A 23,865-nucleotide genomic window follows, 5' to 3' on the forward strand; every position below is an offset into this window, starting at 1 on the left:
AAAGAAATTCCTACTAAAAATAAAACGAATTATTATCGTTGGTGTCAAGGACAAAAGAATATATTAACGGATGATGCTATTCAACAACTTACATTTTATTCCACTGATATATATCAACAACCGCTTGTTCAAAGAAGATATGACGGTACTATTATTGATAATTGGAAAGAAAGCTATCCTATTAGAGGAGTTCATTTAATAGTGTATCAGCCTAGAGATGAAAGAAATAAAAATAAAAAATTGACAAATGTGTTTGAAACTATGATTATTCATCGTGATGATAATAGTCTGCAAAACGAGAGTAACCCTTTTTCATTAAGATTATCGAATTCAGTAGTTAATGAAATTCAACAAAGAAATATAAATAAAAAATATTATCGTTGCGTATTAACTTACATTTATTTTTTTCCAACAGAAGCTCTTAATTTTCCTTCTGAAGATGATCGTTGGGTGCATGTTACGTTTAATATGGCGGAGAAATGTGATGTTTATTTAAACAATATAAAGGTTGAACATGTAGTGGCGTCGTTTGATTTAAATCAATATTTAGTTAAAGGTGATAAAAGAACAAACATTTCATTGTTAAACAATTATCAACCTCTTTTAGAAGGGCAAATGCGTTATTTTCAAGTAAAAGATACGGTTGATTTTTCATCATTTAGTTGTACATTATTGAATTCAAAAAATGAAAAATTAGTATATAATTATGTTATCGATCCAATATTTGTATTGCAATGGATACCAGTGGTGTGAAAGATGTTTTTATTTTACATAAGAAATGGAAAGGAAATGACAATAATGAAAGTAGTGAAGTTAATCCTTTTTTGTTGGGAGTGGAGATGGAATCTATAAGCGAATGTTTGCAAAGATATGGCGAAAATAGAGTGAAATGCTTCGTTAAGCAAATATTTTTTATGCCGAATAATGTTTTGAATTTTCCTCACGAAGATGATAAAATGGTACATGTTCAGTTTGAAAATGCATTATCTCAAATGGTTTTTTTAAATAACAAGCTTGTTGAAAATATCGTTTGTTCTTTTGATATGAATGAATATTATGAAAGAGAGGGTTATATTCATGTTACGAACAACAATAGAAAACCTCAACTTGAAGGTGTAACGATAACGTTTATTTTAAATCGAATAACATCGCTTCAAAAAATAAAATGCACGTTATTAAATTCGAATAAAGAACCGTTAATTTTTGTAGATGATAAATTTAAACCGCTATTTATTGTTGAAGTTGAAGTTATTAATAAAAAATGAGCCATATTAAGGCGTATGCTAATAGACTTATTGCAAAATCGAAAAAATCTCATGATGAGATTCGACATATATATAATGAGATAAATAATCAAAAAATGAGACAAATAAATGGTTATTTACAACAAATTAAAGAAGAAAATAAAAAAGAAATGAATGAAAGGATAAAAGAAATGAACGACAAACTTGAATTGTTAAAGAAAGAGAAAGAGAGTTATACAAATGAGGAAGATAAACAAAGAAAAAGAAAAACAAAGTCGCGAAACGAGAAACGAAATAGTGATGTCATAAGCGAAGATGAAGAAAGTGATGTTGAAGTGCGAAAAGATAAAAAAAGATCTCGAAAAAATATATTGTGTAACGTGTGTTTAGAAAATGTCGAAGCTGTAAATGTTGAAGATATGTGTCGAACGTGCGCTTTAAGAACTGTTGTTTGTAAAAGACCTGATAAAAATCGAAAAAAAGAATGGTTACAAAAAGGTTATAAGAAAGCATTGAAAGACGTTAAAAAGCAAAAAAAAGACGTGTTTAAAAGCGATTCTGAAAGCGATTCTAATTGATGTATATTCTTAATTAAAAATATATATAAAGAGTTTGATAATGTTGTATTGTTTATTTATAAAAAATGTCTACAGAAAGTAAGTTACGTATTAGAAATTTGGAAGATCGATATAGTCCTAACGATAATCCTGCTACTCTTGAAGAGAGTTTAATTAATACAAAAGAAGAAGGAGATTTATTAAAACAAGCTCTTTCGGGAAAATTATCTAAAGAATGGCAAGAAAGATTGAGTGAAAAATGGACTGGTTTTAATACAACAGGAGTTCAAGAAGAAATAATAAAGTCTACTACGCAAATAATATATCCTAATAATAATACAACTCGTGATATAAAACTTCGTTTCGAATGGGAAGCTGTTGATCATATAAAATTAAGTGAAATATGTCTCGCTTTTAAAATGCGAATATTAAAAAATGTAAACGATAATACATATTTTAATATGGCAGATGATCATGCTGATGATGCGTTAATGAAAAAGTTTTGCGTGCGAGAAGATTTCATATTTTATTGGATAAAAGGAATTAAATTGTTTACAAATTTAGCGAAAAATCAAGAACATTGCAGCAATAATTTTGTTCCGTCGGAATTTTTGTCTCGTATGAAAGCGTTAACTTATAAGAAAAATTACAAAAAAAAGTATCGTGAAACGAATTTAGATCAACAAATGGGTTGTGTTAGTTATGGTGATAAAGATGTTAAAGAATTTTTTGCTAAACATCCAACAGTAACAGAAAGTAAAGGTACAAATGCTAATATTCGTGCACTTACTGGTGAAGCTCCTGTTTATCAAACAATTTTGTGTGATAGATATAATAAGAAAGCGTGTGGTAACGGAATGTATTTGCTTATACCTTTAAAGCTATTGAATGAAATATTTGAAATCGAGGAATATAATGGAAGAAAGAAATTTGCATTGGAAATATATTTTGAAAATAAATACGAAAAATTGATGGAACATATTTTTCCTATTAGTGATGCGCAAGTTGCAAGTTTAGCTAATATTGGTTTAAAAATGGAAGATCCGTGTTTGTATATGCTAAATCACAAAATAAATCCTACGTTGGTTGTTGAAAAAACGGCTTTGATGATGTCTACTCCAGATAAACCTTATACATTATTTCGTATGCAGCATTTGGAAACAATTGATAATGTTGTTAATAATAGAAATGAGTTTACTATTGACATGGGAAATAATAAAGTTTCCAATTGGTTGGGAAATACTATTATTATTTCTTGTTATCGAAAAGATCAGTTGGAACATCAAAATAAAAATTGTATGACATTGCGTGATATATCTACAGGAGTTATATCACAAGTAACGTTTTCAAATTGCAGACGAAGTTATGATAGTAATCCGGGTGATGTGATTCAATTTGATATGAGAGATTTTTTAACTCGCTGTCAAGTGTATCGTATGTACGCAAGTTGGCACAATGGCGGACTTTCTTCAACATCAAATATTGATAATTTAGTATCTGCTTATCATGATCAAAACGATATTTTTATTCCAAGCATGCGTGAATATTTTAATCCAGAATACAATTACGATCAACCATTAGTGTTTGATATGACGAGTGATTATAATTCTGTTCAAAACGCCCCTCCTCAAATTATGACAGGAAGTAGTGCTTTTCAAATAACGTTAAAATTTCATGAAAATTTTACTGGACAAGTGACAATTGGCGTGTATGTACCAACGGAATATATTCAAAATGGAACGGGTTTACACGAAGAAATAATATATTCACCTAACTCGTTAAAAGCCAGTTAAAAGACGATATTTTTTGACTAATTTATTATATAAAACGAAAAAAATATAAAAAATCAACTATAATAATGTATCGGCGACGACGACGAGTACGCAGAAATAAAAACAGAAAACAACGAGGGAGAGGTGAAAAAATTCAAAAACTTATTCGATTGGGAAAGATTGCTGGTGATCAGTTTTTATCTTCAACATATGGAAAAAAAGCATTAGATTGGGCAGTAGTACGAAGAAGTCAATTAATATAAAACGATGATTAACAATTCGCGAGATAAATATATACGAAGAAAACAAATATCAAAACAAAAAAGATATAAAAAACGAAGAAGAAGAAACATACAAAGAGGTGGTTTACCTTTTCTTATCGCACCGATTATAGCGGCCATTGCAGTTAAAGCGGCCGTTGCGAGTAAAGCAGCAGCGGCAGCAGCTATTGCTACAAAAGCAGCTTTAGCGGCTAAAGCAGGAACGATTGCAATTGGAACGGCAAAAGCAGCAGCAAGTGGAGCGATAAGCGCTGGTGTTGGTCAGGGTGTGAAAACAATAATTGAGAATAATAAATAAAACTGTAATTTTAATTAAAAAAAGAATATATGTTACAAAATAGTATTATTCGTTGCATTTTCTTTTTCTCGTTTGTTTAAAAATAGCAGCATATTTCATCGAGTGTGAAGTTAGGTTAAAATGAAATATTGTTCGTTGATCAATTGAAAACATGCCATTTCGTAACTGATGTTCAAAATCAAAATAACCTCGTTGTTTGTCTGTATATCTTTTCAATTCTTCTTCTTCATCTATCAAACCACTGTCGATTAAACTTCGTAAACGAATCAGTTTATCTTTTAATTTAGTAATCTTAATATGTACCCAGTTTAAAATTGTATCAGCTTTAATAGTAAGCGAAAATGCTTTTTCAATCTTTTCCACCTTCATATCCGATGTTAGTTTAATAGTAATGTTATTATTTAATAGATGTGATTCGTTTAAATCAGACATAAATTTTTCCAAAAACGAAGTATTACATACAAGAGTCATTTTTGATACTTGTTTCGTTAGATTCACGTTAGATATAGATTAAAATGAAAAATCATTTAATTTATATTTTAGTAACAATGTAACAGGTGAATCAATAAATAGAATGTTACTAATGACAACAATGAATAATATTGATTAGGAACAAATAAAAAGTGTGCAAAAGAAAAACAGGTGAAAAACAATCGATTTTTGTTAATAGTAACAATGATTAATATTGATTAGGAACAAATTAAATGCGTGCAAAAGAAAAGTGACGTAATAAACAGGTGAAAAAATAATCGATGTTGTTAAGGGTAATAATAAATAATATTGATTAGACACAAATATAACACGTGCAATATTAAAGCGATGATATTGATTAGGAACAAATAATAAAAAACAGGTGAAATAATAAACAAAACCTATATAAGACGATGATAAAGTTTAGTTGATAACATTCGATAAATGGTTAACAACATGGAAACAACATTAAATGAAACCAAAATGGAAATATTTAATGAAAATATGCGAAAACGAAAAATTAACGATGATGATGAAAATGACGACGTATTTAAAGACGAAATGAAAAAATCAAATGCTACTCAAGAAACGAATGCTAATCAAGAAACTAAAGAGAGTAAAGTAGTAAAGCAAATTAAAACAAAGCAAAATGAAAATGTAATGACAAAATATTGTAAATGTATTAATATATTTTGTTTTTGTGATATTGATATTGAATATAAAAAAATGCAAAAAAATAATATTTAATTTTTTTAGATGCAAAATAATAATGTTTGTTTATGTTCCAAGTCGATTATAAAAGATAAAGTTAAAATTGTAGAGCGATATCGTAAATTGATTATGGAAACGATAAAAGATATTTTGCAATGCGAATTATGCGAAGAAGTGTGGTTAAAAAAAGACAATATTGTATATAAATGTGAATGTTGTAAAATAAATATATGTAATAGTGAAAATTGACAAGAGGAACATCAATGGAGAAAGGATTTTGATTGGCGACAATTTGAATTTGATGATATATAATTTTTTTGTAACGTTTTTTTTAGATAAAAAAAAATGAATACGTTATTAAGTGGAGATGAAATGATCAAGAAAATAAAACGTTTGAAGAAGAAAGTAAAGTCGTTGAAATACGAAAGGTATTTGCTGAATAGAGAAGTGACAGATTTGTTATGCGAAAATGAAAATCTTATCGATAAAAACGAACAATATAAAATCACTTTGGCTAAACTGAAAAAAAATGTATTTGTATTAAAAAAAGAAAACAGACTCATGAAGACAATAAAAAAATAATGTAAATATTTATAACAATGTTAATAATTGTTTATCTTCTTCTGAAACGTTATTTTCTCTTGCTATATCTGTTAATCTTTTTTGTAACGAAATCATTTTTTCGTTTTCTTTTAAAGTGTTGATCGAATCGTTTAACCAATAGTACGGTAATTTGTTTAAATCGTTTTCATGTAAAAACGTCGAGTTTTGAATGTTTTGTTCTGTTCTTAACCAATCGAATTGTTTAAGTAAAGCTTTGTTTTCGTTGTGTTGTAAAATATTAACTTCGTTTTGAAAAACACGAATAGGGTTGAATTCAAAAGACGATGACGGTGAATCGTGTAAGTACATTTCTTCTTCTTTATCTTCTATATCGTGTAAAAAAGCACGTTTAGCTATTACGTCGCAATATTTTAAAAAAACATTTCTAATAAAGTTTTTAAATTGAAAAATTAAACGTTGATCAAAAACGGTGTGTTCTTGAAAGTGTGAAGCCAATATTTGTTTGAAATAAGACAGGTCAATATTTTGTTTGATTTTTTCAAAATGTTGAAAGAAAAGCGAAGCAAAATAAGCACACCAACCACCACATAAAACAGTATTGTATTTCTGATAAATCAATCGATTGTACGAAATGGTAAGATTTTGTATGTTGTTTTCCAACGAATAGCATTTGATAAATTGTGAAAAATAATAAAATTGCGTGTTTGATTTTAAATCTTTTTTAGAATCTTGCAAAGTGGTGTCGATTTCGTTGTAATTAACAGATAAACTATCGATGTAGGAGTTTGTATTTATCAAACTTGCATTTTCAAAAAGTACGTTGCAAGTTAAAAAAGACAGAGGAACTTGTCGATCGAAACTTTGTTTACCGAAGCTATCAAAACAAAACAGATGATCTTTATCTATTCTCATTAACATTCGCCAATGTTCTCCATTTTTATATGATGGATCGCTGTTATATATAATAAAGCATCCTTTTCTGTTAAAATTTTTACTCAAATACGAATAATCAAATGCATTTTGTATTTCATCCAACGAATATACACCCAAATAATAATCGTTAAATAACGGTTCCGAAGTAAAATAATCGTGCAACGCTTTGTTTGTCACCATATTCTTATTGTTATATATTCTATTTTATCTTTTTTTTCTAGTATAAATAATATATTTACATATAAAAATGATGCGCACCATTAATGAGAATACAACAGAACAAATGAATAAAGGTAAGCGTTTATTTTTTTTATTTTGACACTATATTAATTCATATTCAACCATTTTTAAAATAGTATATAATGGAAGAAATAATATGAAAAAAATATTAAAAAATGGCTATTATAAAGTATAAACCGAGGCGAATTATTGATGAAGATGATGATGATGATGTTGATTTTAAAATAGTTTCTTCAGTGCCGGTTAATAATTCTTTGCCGGTAAAAAAACATTAAAAAAAATGGAGTAAAAAAAATTTTAGAAAAAGAAAAATTGAATGTAAAAAATTGAAATTTTGCAAAAGAAAGACAAATTCGAGATATACTAATAATGCGATGAATAACAAATTAAATAGAGTCGGAAAGAGAATTGTAAAGTGGGTTTTAACAAAACGAAAATAATACATTTTTTTTTTAAAAGTAGAACTGCGAAGAAGATGGTGGGTAATGGATATGGAAACGATCCAAATTTCTAAAACTCACGCTTGTATAAGAGAAGTATCACTAACAAGAATGTGCGATCCTTTTGGATATATGCTCAATATACACGCTGTTCCTTGTATTGATTACGATCATCTTTCTTCAAAATACCGACACGCATTTGAATATTGCTGCAATTTTATTCATAAATTACCTTTTTATCCAAAACTCAATTTGTTAAATAATAATAAATCGTTATTCACAACAACCAAAATATTATCGTGTAAAGATGTTAAGAAAATAATTGATAATGATATAATTAATTAATTGATAATGCTATAAGATATCTTATAGCAATATCAATTATGCGTAAAACGGCAGATGGAGGATGTGAGTCATTTATAAAATATTCATACTATTGTTCCGAATGCAATAAACACAAAAAAAACAATAAAAACAGATGGAAATCATAAAATATTAAATTAGCAATATAAAAAGAGGATGTTTTCAGTAACAAATCATTCGAACAAGAACATGAGTGAAGTAAACATCGAAATAAACGAAATAATAAACGATATTGAGAATCAACGAGAAATAAAAGAAAAAGCGATAGTATTCGAAAACAAACAAGAGCTAGAGGATATTCACTACTCCCAACTAGAAGAGAATATCTACAAAACAGTTGAAAACGTAAAGCACGACACAGAAGCACATAGTAAATACACAAGATGGAATTTGAGTGCATGGAGGACATTAATGAAGAGGACTTCGCTGATGAGATCAGATATATGGAGGAATGTGGTGAATTACCAAAAGGCTCGACAGCTTTCAAAGAAAATACGATATCAATTAAACATGAAGGACCATGCTTCCAACGACCTACCAAAGATTCCGAAAACAGTAAAGGACCTCGATACAAGTATATCAACAATGATAACAATGAGAAAGAAAGACGAGCGAGATTTCGAAGAACACCTTATGAAAAAGGAACAGGAGCTTCAAGAAATAACGGAAACAATCAGAGAGTGGAAAACACTAATGAAGAACATGCCAGCGGAAGCAATGTATGTCCGATGGATATCGAAAACAAATCAGAAGAAACTGGAGGATTCGAACACCTAAAAGACTTCCTGGAAACAGTTAAAGGATACGGAGAAGGAGACGTAACCTTCAATTTAGAAGTAACAAAATCTAAATTTGAATTGTCATATATATTCAGAAAATGAAATATAAATTATTAATATGAGTATAGGATTTTTATTTTAAAGGACGATATAACGACAAACTGGGACGAATCATGTTCCACTTGGTTTACACTGGTACAAATAACCCCCACCTGTGGTTTGACAACAAAACACAAAGCGCAAGATATTACCCAATCGTATGGGCCTCACACATCAAATGCCATTACAAAGACGGAACCCCAACAGAACACAACGGAAAATACCACACTCACCAAATACTATCAACAATCTTCCCCATCGGCAACAAAACAGCTATCGACGACATTGCCCGAAGAATTAAGCGAATATATATTAGAAATAGACTCACCGAGGACTGCAACAAATGCCGATGGGTCGTGCAAAACAAATCATACCAAACAGCGTGCTCCGACTGCAAACAATACTGTAAGTTCAAATGGATCGACTGTGAACAATACCTCAACAACGCAATCCGTTACTTGTGCAAAATCGCAACTAATGACGATTGCACAGGCTGCGGATTGGCCAAAGATGACCTCACATACAAAATCAACAAATAAACCAAAAGACCAATACATACAAATGTTACGAGACTTAAACATAATCAACAATAGACACTACGAACAAATGTTACTAGAACATAACGACTTATGCAATTTAGAAACAAGAATAAGTCCAAACCAATTGGAAACATTAAAAAAAACTATATTTAGACAAAACTACTTAAGAACACAATTAGACTATGAATTACGACTAGAACATAAACTACCAACAGACATAGACGAAGGACGAAGAGGATGTTTAAATTACTTTCTGGGAATAATAGCAATTGACAACCACATGACAACAGAATACCTAAAATACCGATTGGGAATGTGGCTATTCAATAAAAACCACAAAAGAAGAGGGGTTATACTATGCGGTCCATCAGACACGGGAAAATCGTTTCTTGGAAACTTACTATACGGATGTTACGAACCATGGGAAATCGGATATTTCAGCTGCCCAACAGGACCACAACCCAGTAGCTTCATGCTACAGCAGTTAACAAATTGCTTGGCTTATCGATGTGACGAAATGATTTTTGAAAACTTGGGAGTCATACAAGTATTAAAACAACTGCTGGAAGGAAGTCAAACACTACACACAGACGTCAAATACCGAGAAGCGATAAAGGTGGATGCAAGAAGCGTGCTTATCACAATGAATGCTACATATCGAACAGAAATATTCAAATGGCATCCGCAAGAACGAAAAGCTTTCGAAAACAGATGTCTGATATTATTTATGAACAAACGTTTAAAAGAAATATTCGACGAAAACGAATTGGAAATAATAAGCACATTTAATGCAGAATTGTTACTTTTATTATACGAAACGATAAAAGAAAAAATTACACCTGTAATTAATTTAAATAAATATATGCAATACACTTAAACTTTAACTCTTTTATTGTCAGGTTCATCAGATACATCTTTAGTAACAACCTTAGAATACATAACAGGATAATTAGGAACAAATAATTTCAACATTGAATTCGGTACAGAAATACGAGGCTTTTTAGGATCACGTGAAAAGGGATCCAACATGGTAGCAAACGTATAGGTAATATCATTCCCAAACATAACATTTTGAATAGTAGGAATAGCAGTAGCCGGTGCCAAATACAAATTAGGACGTTCAAACAAAGGATTCTTTTTATAAACTTGAAATGTATGAGTATAATGAATCTTAAAACGAACAGTAGTAGGCATGACATCAGAACCAATATAAGATGGGTCAACACATAAATAAAGTCTCTTAATAGTCTTATTTCCCTGAAAACGTGACACACACGGTAAATAATTATAACTACAATTAACAGATGCAGCGGGATCCAAATCACCAGTAAGAATACGATAATCCTGTATATCTTTCAAAATATAACTTTCCCAATTAGATAAATCTTCAGGTAAAAATTGAATATCAAAACAATTGTCATATTTATAAGGAGTAACAGGATCAATAGGAGTAGCAATACATTCAGTAAATCCCTCCAATTTCTCTGAGTTATCTTTACGATAATATTGATCAGCAATACATGGATAAGACATTAACTCATGACCTTTTTGATAATAACTCTGACGAACAATACTCTTCATACCACTATGCGGAAAAGTAATAAATCCATCACGATAATCAGCGGGAGCAACATAAACACAACTATATTTAGTCAATTTAAACTTATTCTCCAATGGATAATTATCAGTAGGATTACGATAATTTTCAATCCAAAATGATTCACCATCACCAGCTTTATCACAAAAAACAGTATTAACAGGAACAGTAACTAAAGAAGGCATAATAAGATGACGAATTTCTTTACGCAAACCAACATCATTAGTCCATGTATAAGAAAACAAACACTTCTCCGCCACATTATTACGCTCTTTAAATCTAGGATCACGAGTAGATATACAAGACGGATACATAGAATAAGTTTTAGCAGTAGCATTACTAAACATATACGAATTTTCCAACAAAACACAAGACGGTAATGTACCAGGTAACTTTTGCTTAGATTTAGAACGTAAATCATTCAACGTATCATAATCATTTACATCGTGTAAAGGATATATAGAATCACTAATAGTTTGATCGCCCTCCACATCAAAAACACGAATACCAACATTAGACATTTGCAAAGGAACAGACGACTGCGCTGTAGTCTTTAACTGATTCTCCACTCTAACATCACAAATTTCCCAAGACACAGACTTCTCCGTATAAAATAACGACGTAGCAAATTCATAATACTTCTCATTTTCAATAATCAATTTAGGAAATTCAGTAGGCAAATAAAAAACTTTATCTTTAGTACTATCATCAGCACTAATAACAACATATAAAGTCTCCTTAACAGAAGCTTCCTCCCAATAACCTTTAGAAGGATCCCACAATTGTTCAACTCTGAAATCGACGTCGACCGGTTCCTCGTGATTGGGGGGTTGCTCTGCCATGAACGTTAGATTTAGTACCGCGACGAGACCAACCTCTTCTTCCTTTTGGATGAATAAAACTTCTTTTCAGTCTTCTCACTCGAACGGTTGAAATCATACTGCCAAAGAGGATCAATTTTAATAACTTTACGAGGAACAACATCTATTTCATCAGATTTACGTTTAGGTGGACGTTTAGAATCATCAGAAACAATACTATCAGTCGAATTAACAGGAGGACGTGGAATAGAAATATTATTATGTCTCTTTTTAGGAAAACGAACATTAGTCATATTATATTCATCGTTCTTCAAAGGCGGAACAGGTAATATCTGAGATTTAACGGGACCTTGCTCACGAGACATACGATCCATATTAAATTTATAAGTATCACGCATAAATTGTTTGATAGGCTTATCCTTTATAAATTGATCAGCTTCGGACAACATCTCCTCCATAGAATCATAATCATTAAATATCTCAACCTCATCATCAGTAATATCAGGGGTAGACAATAAATGTTCTAAATAACTCTTCTGCCGAGTCAATCCCAATTCCGCCATACCAATATTCTCCCAAGATTGCGTACGAGGAGAAGGAGTATGACGAATTAACTTATAACCCTTAGCAATAGTACGGGCAAATTGAGGAAATTTACCAATAGATTTACGTAAAGCAGCCATTGTCTGTAAAACAGCACGCGTACCTTCCACAGCAGACCTAGGTTGAATACCACCAAATATAGAAGAAACAGAATTCCAAATTAAACGAGCTTTCTCAGGATCTTTAAAATGTTTCTCAGATAAAAACCCAACACGATCATCCTGATTAGGCATAACCACAGGTTTCTCAGATTTAGGTTTATTCCATACATATTTCGAATTATAACCCCTAAATTCACCAGGACCAATATCACCAAAACCTTCTGAGGGATCCCAACGAATAACGTCTGGATCGTTCAAAATTGACATCGCAACCACAGATAGATAACAAATCACAAGCATATAAATTATGATCAACACATTCATCGTATAATAATTTACACGCAGAATAACCACACCAATTACAATAAGCAATACCAATCAAAAGAACCAACACATACAATCGCAACATACTGAATGAGGCATAATAACACGAATCTGTTATAAATATAAAAACATCCATCTATATACTATGAGATATTAACATCCACTCATATATTACTATAAGATATTAACCTCCACATCATAAATTTATAATAAGAGGATGTTGAGAAAATAAAAGAATATACTATATAGTATATTCTTTTATTTTCTCAACATCCTCTTATTATTAGACGAATTTCTTATGAAACATATTGGTAAAAATGATGTAGTGCTATGTAAAGGTGGAATTCACGAAAAACGATTTTGCGATAGAAACAATATTTTATCCTACAATATCGAATTGTTAGGAGTACCTAAACTTGAAAACATTGTCACACCTTTTAAATACGGACATTGCGGTGGGCATATAGAAGATGGTGAACTTAGTCATTGTCCATCTATTGAAATTTTATCATTTAATTATTATTTGTGTAATTATTGTATGGAAGATTTATTTAAATTGAGAAATATATTACAATAACGAAATGATTTTTTTTTATGATGAGTTTTAGAAAATAATGAAGAGGAACCGATGGAAATTGATGAACCGATGAAAATTGAACAGAAAAATATATCGAAAAAGATAAATCAAGAAGAAAATCAAGAAGAACCAATGGAAATTGATTGATTTTTTTTAAAAAAAAAACGATATAATTAAAACAATGTATTTCATTTAATATAAAAATATAATTTTTTTTTACATTTTGGATTTGATTTTTTTATAAATATATCGCCCTAACAAGGCTCCGCCAAGCAACGGTAAAGCAACTGGTAGTCCACCGCGTTGTTTTCTTTTTTTGTATTTTTTCATTTCGTTATTGATAGCGCGATGAACGATTTTTCGAATTTTCTTTTGTTTTTTTTTTAAACCGGATCCTCGATATTCTTTCATGTATTTTCTTTCGTTGTTACCTCCTCGATAAGTGCGAAACGTAGTATAAGTAGACATTTTAAAGTTCTATGTGATTAAGATAATTCTTTTTATAATCTTCATAGTTGTCAAAATAACGGTCTTCATCGTTTAATGTAATAGGGTATAAATCTTCTCTGCGAACGAGGTATTTTCTTTTATCAATCGTATGTTCGATAAAATAGCGATGAGTAGGAGCGTAAAAATTATCCAATTGATTTTTGTTTATCGTTACTTTGGTTATTTTGTAAACATCGTTTTTATTCCAATACGATTCGGTTCGCGTCGAAGGTTTGCTAAACGTGTCTTGATCGAGAGCTTTTGTTTGTCTTCGATAACACAACGTTCCCACGGATAACGGTTTTAAAATCGGTTTCTTTTCTTTTTCTATTCTAGTCGTATTGTTATATTTCCATTGTGCTTTTCTCTTTTTTTGCGCCGATACACGATCCTTCATTCGCATTATTTTACTTTCGTCAGTGTTTGCATCTAATTGAACAGGTGAGAAACCGCTATACGAACAAGGAGTAGAATTGATGACGTCTTGCAATTCTTTAATATACGCGTCCCAATTTTTTTTCACGCTAAGTTGTTCGCTCATTTTTAAACGTCTTACTAGAGTCTTTAAAGTATAAATAGCTCTATCCGCATGGTACGCATGACCCGTCTTGCTTGAAAAATGAACGACGTCGTTTTTTTTGCACCAATTTTTAAATTGAGAATTGAAAAATTCTCCTCCTTTATCCGTTTGCAAACGAACGCGTTTGTCAAACACTCTTTCTATTCCTTCAAACATGTTTTCAAAAGCTTTTGTAACGGTAGAAGGTTTTTTGTTTAGACAGCTTCGCAAATATATCTTTCTCGAAACGCCATCGATCATTACCAAACAATAATTAGGTCTAAATATTCTCCTGTCGATGTTAAACGTTCTCATATCTGCCAAATCGGCATGAAAATACGTTCTAGGTTCGTTATACCTGTCCATGTCTGTTTCGTACGAATACGGTTTTCTCGGAGCTTCGCTTTTATCAAAATCGGTTTTGGTTTTTATTTTTTTCGTCGTCGACCAAGCCTTTAACATTTCTTTGAGCGAAACAAACTCGTTTTGCGTTTTTAATACATCGTTCAACAAAACAAGCAATTTTTCGTCTGTTTCGTTTTTAATTTGTTTCGCATCGCTCAAGTAGCGATAAATTTTATCTCGTCGGGTTAAAATAAACAGTTTGCTTTTAATGTTTGTTTTCCATCGTTCCACAAGGTCTTGCACGTTAGTCAGTGTTGTCATGTTCGAGTGTTGTATATTTTAGGTTGAGTAATCAAATCCACCTTTATGATCGATAATTCTTTAAAAATATCTCTCGTATATTTTCTTTCTTTGTCGATTGAATCGTTTTCGAACAAATTAAAAAAAGCTGACAAATAAATAGGCAAATCTTTTGTTTTGGAAGTCAAAACAGAACCCATTACCAAAAACATGATGAAACGAGCAAACACGCCAAATATTCCGTGTGTTGTGTCGCATAAAGAAGCGTTAAAATCGAGCAAAAACCTATCGACGAGAACATTCTTCGACACGTTCGCATGATACGTTTGAAACACCTCGACCACATCATCATCAGTTCTAAACGGTAACTCTTTTTTAAATACAAAACTCTGATAAAGCAACGGTAAAAATTCGTCCCATTCGTTTTCCTTTGCAAAAACTGAAAAATCCTCGATAGCCTTTAACAACGGTGCGTGTTCTTTTATAATGTACTCTTGATGCTTTTCTACAAATTCGCTCATTATCGTTGTTAACTTTTTCGATTGATGATCAAATCTGGCGTAACGGGATAATAACGAGTGTTCCCATTTTCTCAAATTCGTTTCTACGTTTTCAAAAAAACGTTTGGCTATTGCTCCCGTTTGAGTAGGCGATTCGCCGAGCCACGATTTGTCGAGCAAACCGCGCATGATAGGATAATAAGGATCGACTTGCAAATCTCTTTGTACTGTAACGTGTTCCAGTTCGACGTTTCTTTTTTTAAAGTTAACGTTGTCAGCTTTTATTTCCATCTTCCAAACTTTCGAAAACGAAAACGAATCGTCGACAAGCGATATTCCTCCCGTAACCGAACGAATCACGTTTTGATAAAACGAAATTTTATCTCTGTCTTCGAGTTTAGTTTCGTTTGGTTTGTCTTTGTTTGTAAGATGATCGTATAGCTTTTTTAAATTTTCGTTTGTCTTTCGCACGCTGTTGCCGTATACGATGAAAATATTTAAATCGTTTAACTGAGGTTGAGTTATTTCTTTACGATGACGTACTTCCATGGTGAAGCTGTATAAATCGTCCCATCCTATAGTGACCGGAGTTTGACACATTCGTTTTAAAAACACACGTTCGTATTTAAAAACACACGTTTGTTTCTTTTAAAATGAGGAAGGGTGTGTTGTTCGATCATCGTGCGTCTATTTCGATAAACTAACCATTCGTTTACGATCTTTTCTTCGCATGCTTTTAACGTTGCAATGTGTTCGTCGCGACACATTTTTTGTAAATCGCCTTTGCAACTCTTGTTCAAATCTCTTCAACGTGTTTCTGTTTTGCAAACGAACGTTAGCCGCCTCTCGTTCTTCTCGCGTCGAAAACTTTTTGTGTTTGTCTCGTTCTTCGGAAAGACACTTTCCACTTTCGAACAAGCACATGATAAACGCTTTCGTTTTTCTGACGGCTTTCCTCTTGAAACTTTTCATGTAATAAATCGCGTTGTTGTTTTTTTCGCGATACGTCCACACTTGCACGTTGCGATCGAGGAAATAGTCGTCGTACGCAAAATCCTGACACGTTTCGCGTAACGTTTCCAGAGTCACGAACGGTTTTTTGAGCTTTGCCAACGCCGCTCTTTGAATTTCGATTTCTTTTTCGCTCAGTCCTTCTTCCAACAGTTCGTAAAATTCGCTTTCTTCTTCAATGTCAGCGCCGCCTCCGATCACGATGTTACCGTCTTCGTCGATATCGTCCTCGTAACGCGATTTTAAAAACTCTTTCCACTTTTCTAACGAATCCACGTTCAGCTTGCTCAACGTTAACGAAACGACTATCGCGCTGTAAAAACACAATCCTTCTCCGAACAACGGCGAATAATCCAAAAAAGTTTGTTCTTTTTTCCACGCGTCAAATTCGCCGTTTTTGTTGTTGTTGTTGTTCTTGTTGTAAAATCGACGAGACTTTACAGCAGCACCATCAGCAGTAGCAGAAGAAGTAGCACCGTTGGAATTGACATCACCGCGTTGCCACGGTCCGGCAATTTCCCATCGATTTTGTTCCGCTTCGAGAACGAGGTTTTTTTCGCATCTCTTTTGTCGTTTTTTTTCGTTTCGTTTTTCCCTTTTGATTTTCAGCTCTTCTTCGGTCGAGGTTTCTTTGTCTTTTCGTCTTTTGTTTCGTTGACTTTCGTTGACTTTTTCTTTTTTGATTTTCAGCTCTTCTTCGGTCATCGTTTCTTTGTCTTTTCGTCTTTTGTTTCGCTGTCTTTCGTTCTTTTTTTCCCTTTCGATTTTCAGTTCTTCTTCGGTCATCGTTTCTTTGTCTTTTCGTCTTTTGTTTCGTCGTGTTTCGTTCTTTTTTTCCCTTTTGATTTTCAGTTCTTCTTCGCTCATCGGATGTATTCTTTTTAAACCGCCGATCGTCGTCAGTTGTTTCATCACTTTCATTTGTTTTTCTTGTTGTTGCTGTCGAACATAAGACACCGCTTCAAAACGAAGCAAGCACAACACGCTCCAACCGCTCTTTTTCATTCCCATCGATACGGCGCTTTTTTCCAACGTTTTTTTTTGATGATTTTTCATCGAAATGGCGTACGATAACGCGTTTACAGAATACACGGGACTTTGATATTCTTGCAAACGAATTCGATAATATTCGTCGTCCACGTCGTATTCCACACCCAAACAATAAGCCATCGTAAGGTTGTATTCGACGTAATACGTTTTGTTAAAACACGACAAACGATTCGGTTCCAAAAAAGTCTTTTTGTAAAGTCTTTTAATCATGTCGTTTATTTTTTTTTCGATCGAATCGATCGTTTCAGAAGCTTTGTTGATAACAGCTTCGTTGACTATTTCATCGTCTACAAAAACGCGTTTCGATTCGTACACCAATCTGTTTAACACGTCCTCGTTTTTAAACTCTTTTCTTTTGAATTTCATTATTTTATTTCTCTTAAAAAAAAAAGAAAAAGTTTTACAATATTTTTTTAAAAAAAAAAAATCAACAGTTTTTATAAAAATCCATCACTTTACGATTTTGTTGCGGATAACCGATCACGTTTCCTAAATACAATCCTTTTATATCTCTAACGCGCGACAAAGCTGTATACAATTGTTCCGGTGCAAATTGAAACGAGGAAAACACCACCAATTTGTCAAACGTACAACCTTGAGCTTTGTGAACGGTCATCGCATAAGCTAAAATAAGCGGATAGTTTGTTCGACTAGAAACCACCGTTTCACCTTCGTAATGTCTTTCTTCGATTTTTTCGATTGCACTCGTTTGATTTTCGTTGTTGAATCTAACGTACACGCAACGTTCGTCTATTTTAGTTATCGTTCCCAACGAACCGTTGTGCAACCGTTCGTTCAAATTTTTAACCAACATCACCATCGCTCCTACTTTTACTTCCAATTTTTGAGGCAACTGAAAAGAATAACCTCGAGCGTTGTAATTGATGCTCGTAAACACGTGAGTTTTTTCGTTTTGGATCAAACTCAACATGTATCGATTGTGAACGTCGCATTCGGCGTTTTTAAAATAGAGTCGAGGTACGTTCAAAGGCAATTCCTCTTCGTAACGCGAATTAAAAAACGACAGGGTTTTACTCGACACCGTTCCAACGCGAATTTCGCTAAGCGCCTTTGAAAACGTTTCGTCTTTTTGTCGTCTCGACGTTTTCAATTCCACTTTTACAAAATTCGCTTCTTTCCAAGTTTCGCTTTCAAAACAATAATTTCCGCTTACCGGCGATATTTGAAAAAAATCTCCGCTCACGATCAACTGCACTCCTCCAAACGGTTTATCGTTTCCTCTCGCCGCTTTCACCGAACAATTTAAACGATTGAAATAACTTCCGTCTAGCATGCTTATTTCGTCGATGAACAACACTTCCAATTTTTTCCACGTTTCTTTTGTGATTTTGTTCATTTGTTTTTTAAACCCTCCGTTTCCGTCACCGATTCCTATCCCGCCTAACGAATGCAACGTCGTTCCGTCTTCAAACAAGCTAGCAGCTATTCCAGTGCTCGCCGTCATACGACATTCCGTTCCGATCGACTTTAAATAACGATAGCATTTTCGAATCATGTAACTTTTACCGCAACCGCCGCTTCCTGTTAAAAAAACGTTTTTTTTAGCATCTACGTTTTTCATAAATAAAATTTCTTCTTCTTCTTTTTCTTCTTCTTCTCGATGCTGTTGTTGCATTTTTTTTTTCTTTATTTTAAAAAAAAATCGATAGCTTTTTTTATATGTTTTTTCATTGTTGGTTCAGCTGTTCCATGATGTCATATCGATATTGATTTACACTTTAAACTTTAAACAATGTTTTTATTATAAACGTTTATATCGTTCCTTTGTCAATACGTGACGTATCTCTGACGTAACTATTAAAGTGTGCAATTGTCATGACGTTACGTTAATATTGGTTTAAACTTTGACCTATAAACATTGTTTTTATTGTAAATGCAACTGTTTATTTAATCACCTGTTTAAACCGATTTACCGTATAAATACGACGTTTTTTTCGATATAAATCATTCGAAACCAAAGCGAACAAGAAGCAGCAACTCTCATCAAGAAGAAAAAAAAAAGAAGAAAAAACAAAAAATGAAATTCGGCTATCCAAACTTATCCGAAGCTACTTGCTACATGATTTCAAACGTAGAAAAGGTAGTCAACGAATCTAACAACGGAGCAGGATATGTTCAAGCTCACGTTGTTCCTCTTTTTCAACTGGACACTCTCACTTTGAACAAAGTCCATACGTCTCTCGATCCGGCTTTTTACCAAAAACCCATCAAAGAAAATTTACCTTTGAAAGCGGATCGTCGTTGGACAATCATCAAAAACGGTATGCCTTCGTATTCTTTGTTCGAATATAAAAAATGCGTCGAACAGCACTTGCTTTTTTACAGAGCAGAAAAAAAGTTTTGTAGTGACGATCCTTCTGTCAAACGAACCATGATTTTGAACAACGGCAAAGAACGCACCTACGAAATTCGTGATGAAATGGATATCTTTTTCGTTCAACTCGTTGATCCTTCCAATCCCGAAATCATGATGAAAATCATCAAAGAATGTATCAATTATCAAAACACTGTTTGGAATCGCGAACATAACGAAAATCCTTGGAAGGCTAAGAAAGTAATGAAGGACGACTTTAACGTTCAAGAAATTCAAGCTATCGAATTTTGTATTGATAACAACGAAAGATTGAGAAAATTTTTCACTCCTTTTTATCCCGAGCCGGAACAAATTAACACTGTCGATATCACATTGTAATTTTTTTGTTTGTTTTTAATATACATGAAATATATATGAAATGTGTTTTTTTTCAGATTGTAAAAAAAAAATTAATAATAAAAAAAAATGGCATTTTCTACTCGTTTGGAAGTATACGACGAAAGTGTTTTTCATTCGCCCGACGATGAACAAAACAACGATCAAAGATGTAACCAAAAGGTGTTTTGGATTGACATTGAGTGGAATGATGAAGAATGGAGAGAAGAGTTGTATCGGTACGACTTGTCTCCACCACAGGATGATCCTTCGATTATTCGCAAAATTAAAGTTTGTTATCTTCACAATTCTAAAGAACTCGTTATTTTAGATCGTGAACTTAACGAATTTGATTACAAGTATCAAGGTCTTACTTTGGTTAACGCTTTGATGGCGTCTTTTAGCAAACAAATAGACTTGAAAGAACAAACGTTTGTAGAAGAACTCGAAAAACTCAAAAACGATTATGAAAGAATCGAAACGAGACTAAAGAGCATGCGCGATGAAATGTTTGACATGTTTTACTTTGGCAGCAACAGAATGATACCTACTATGATTGAGTACGGCTTGATACCGAGTGCAGCTACGACATTGAAAAATCCAACTTTTCGAGATTTTGATTATAAAAACGATCCTCACACTGTAACTCGTATCGCTTTTGAAGACGAATGCATAAACAAAGATGGAAACGTATCTTCTACAGTATCGTATTTTTGGATCGATATCGGATTGAACGATAACGAAATGATTTGGAAAACGAAATTGTTCAATCGCGTCGATGATTTTTTGACCTTGAAATCGACAACACCGTCTTTAGAGTCTTTGAACGCGGTCTCTTTTGTTCGCAAAATAAAAGTTTGCTATTTTAACGATAGCGAACCGCTTAATCTACACTTTACGCTAGATCGTGTAGTGGAAGAATCTGATTATGAAAATCCTAAAAAGATGTTTGTTAAAGCGGTGGTAAGCTCGTTTAACCGACAAATCGAATTGCACGGTGAAATATACGAAAAGGCGCAAAAAAAGCTCACCTCGCAAATGAAGCTAATCGAAGACCAAATTCAAGAAATGTACGAAGATATGTTTTACGAAAGCGAAACGATACAGTCGCACGAATTTGAATACGACACGTGTTCGCAATGCAATACAGAAGAATACGGAGATTAGGACGAAATATTGGACGTTTTTATTTGCAATTTGTGTAAAATATCTAACTTGCATAACTTGTGTAAAAAATATAATATATTATTGTTATTTGTTTTATTTTAGATGAATAATAATAATAAAAGAAAAATAACAAATGCAGAAACGGATAACGAAGAAAAAAGACAGGTAAAGAAATTACCACCTCCTTTGGTTATACAACAACAACAACAACAACAACAAGTCACTGTAGATCCTTACGGTTTGAAAGAAAAGGGTTTAAACTCTAACCAAAGATTGTCTTTTTATAACAACCAAACAAAAAAATTCTAATAAAAAATCACTCCTTTTTTCCAGATGTTTGACTGTTTGTGCAAACGATGTGAAAAAAAACAATTTGAAAAAAAAGCGCTAGAATGGAAAACGTCTCGTTTGAGTTATGAGTTATATTCGAAAAAAAAAAGAAGATATTCGTCGACTCAGAAAGATCGATTCGATTTGTTGCAATTGTGCGTGTTGTCAAGTCGAAAAACAATGGAAAAAAGAAAAAAAAGAAACGCTTTTACAACTCGCAAACGATAAATTCAACGATTGGTTAGAAAATCACGAATGTTTTGCAGATTTTTACATTAAAAAGAAAACGTTCCTCGACGAATTGTTTGCTAAATACGACGTTTATGTTGTAGATAAAACGACTTTATCTTATTGTAAAAATCACGCTCGTACAATAATTCAAAACGAAGAAGGAAAATCGATGATTATTGACGACAATCCTTGTTTGTGTAAATTTTTATCTTGATTTTATATTGTTTTGTTTGTTTTTTTAGCATCATAATAATAATGGTACGCATTCTTCATTTATCAAAAAGTGAGTTGCGAAAACCGAGGTTAACCAACGTGAGAAAAATATCAAAGATGGAAGAATATCTCGTTTTATCTCCTCATCATACCGCTTTATACGGAAGCAAACCTTTTCCTTATCCGAGAAATGCTCACGTGAAAGAATATCCGCTCCTTAGATCGATCAGAGGAGATATTTACATTATTCAAAATGACGATGAAGGAAACACTGTCGATATCGATAACGATATTATAAAACGTTTGCCCGAAATAATGAAGAGCGATGAAAAGAAACGAAAAGAAATGTGCGACTCTTTGTTGAAAGAGGGTGTAAAATTAATTATATAAAAATATATATTGTTTTTTTGTTTTTAGTTTTTATTTATTAAAAAAAAAATGAAATATCGAGAATTTGTTAATTTTGTATCGTTACGCATTGGAATTGATTGGAAAAAAATGGGAAGAGAATTGAACATTAGTCAATACAATTTAGACACGATCGATTACGATTACGATCGAGAAAAGTCATACGAAAAATCACACGAAACTGTACGAAGGTGGATGCGAATGAAAGGGTATTCCATGGAAGATGAAATATCAAAACATGAACGCGTTTATTGGAATCACATATTTACCACAATAGATCGAAAAGATTTAATGTTTATTTAATTTATCTGTCATTTTTGTAATCTGTAATCTGTAATTTTTTAGATTAAAATATAATTACAATGGAACAAAAAACGTTGAGCAAGGAAATAAACGACGCCTTTGAAAAAGTTATGTTGTTTGGTCAACTAAAAATCGAAATCGATAAAAACGAAGAACATCAATCATTGTGCTGTTGCAAATGTTGTTGCAACGAATTTTGGAAAATATATTGGAAAGAATATTTCGAAAAAATTATTTTTAACGTTGTTATGAAAAAATAACTTTTATTTTACAAATATATATATATTCTCTTTTCTTTAGTACATACATAACAATGCAAAATACAAAAGAAGAAAAATTCTTGATCTAATGTCAAAAGTCGAATGTAAAATTAGACTTGTAACGGACGAAAACGAAGATGAAGATTATAAAACGAATGTCGAACAAAAATCAAAAATCGCACTTGATACGTTTTACAAATTAAGCAGAAAGATTCGTCACTATATCGAATCGCGAAAAAATGAAGACAATTTAAATGATTCATTACAGAAAAGCAACAAAATAGCCTTGATCTATTTAAAAAAATGGAAAAAAATGAAAAAAAGATTGCACGAATATTACGCTCACCAAAAAAGCGGTTTTACAATTTGTTTTGTTTGTGAAATATATATGGATAAAACTTCTATATACTCTACAAAATGCAAGACCTGTCATATCTCTTTATGCTTCAGTTGTCTACGCAAACATCGACAAATTCACCAAAACAAAGATGTTGATGATCCGTTGATCAATTTATCACAATTCAATTCGCATTTATTAAGCTCGTTTCATTGTTAAAACAACAACGTTGATAAAACACTGTTTTTTTTGTTGTAAATAATGTAGGTTTTACACGATTATTGTTATTGGTAAAATTAGGTGAGACTGTAGCAATCCAATCGATAGCTAATTGAAGC

At 32.3% G+C, this 23,865-nt stretch overlaps 2 protein-coding genes across 2 annotated transcripts; both read right to left on the bottom strand.

Moving 5' to 3' along the window:
* Nucleotides 1–14,164: 14,164 nt before the first annotated feature.
* Nucleotides 14,165–17,934, bottom strand: LOC149878795 (uncharacterized). Its single transcript, XM_090071862.1, has one exon. The coding sequence runs from the start codon at nucleotides 17,932–17,934 to the stop codon at nucleotides 16,195–16,197; it is 1,740 nt and encodes a 579-aa protein (XP_089927988.1). The 3' UTR covers nucleotides 14,165–16,194.
* On the bottom strand, nucleotides 17,325–23,142 carry LOC149878796 (ATP-dependent DNA helicase PIF1-like). The gene has a single exon (XM_090071863.1). The coding sequence runs from the start codon at nucleotides 19,202–19,204 to the stop codon at nucleotides 17,996–17,998; it is 1,209 nt and encodes a 402-aa protein (XP_089927989.1). The 5' UTR covers nucleotides 19,205–23,142; the 3' UTR covers nucleotides 17,325–17,995.
* Nucleotides 23,143–23,865: the final 723 nt, after the last annotated feature.

This window comes from Hydra viridissima, unplaced genomic scaffold (assembly GCF_058129835.1).
Source record: "Hydra viridissima isolate aposymbiotic clone 2 unplaced genomic scaffold, HvirCarnegie_v1 scaffold_14, whole genome shotgun sequence".
Classification (NCBI taxonomy): domain Eukaryota; kingdom Metazoa; phylum Cnidaria; class Hydrozoa; order Anthoathecata; family Hydridae; genus Hydra; species Hydra viridissima.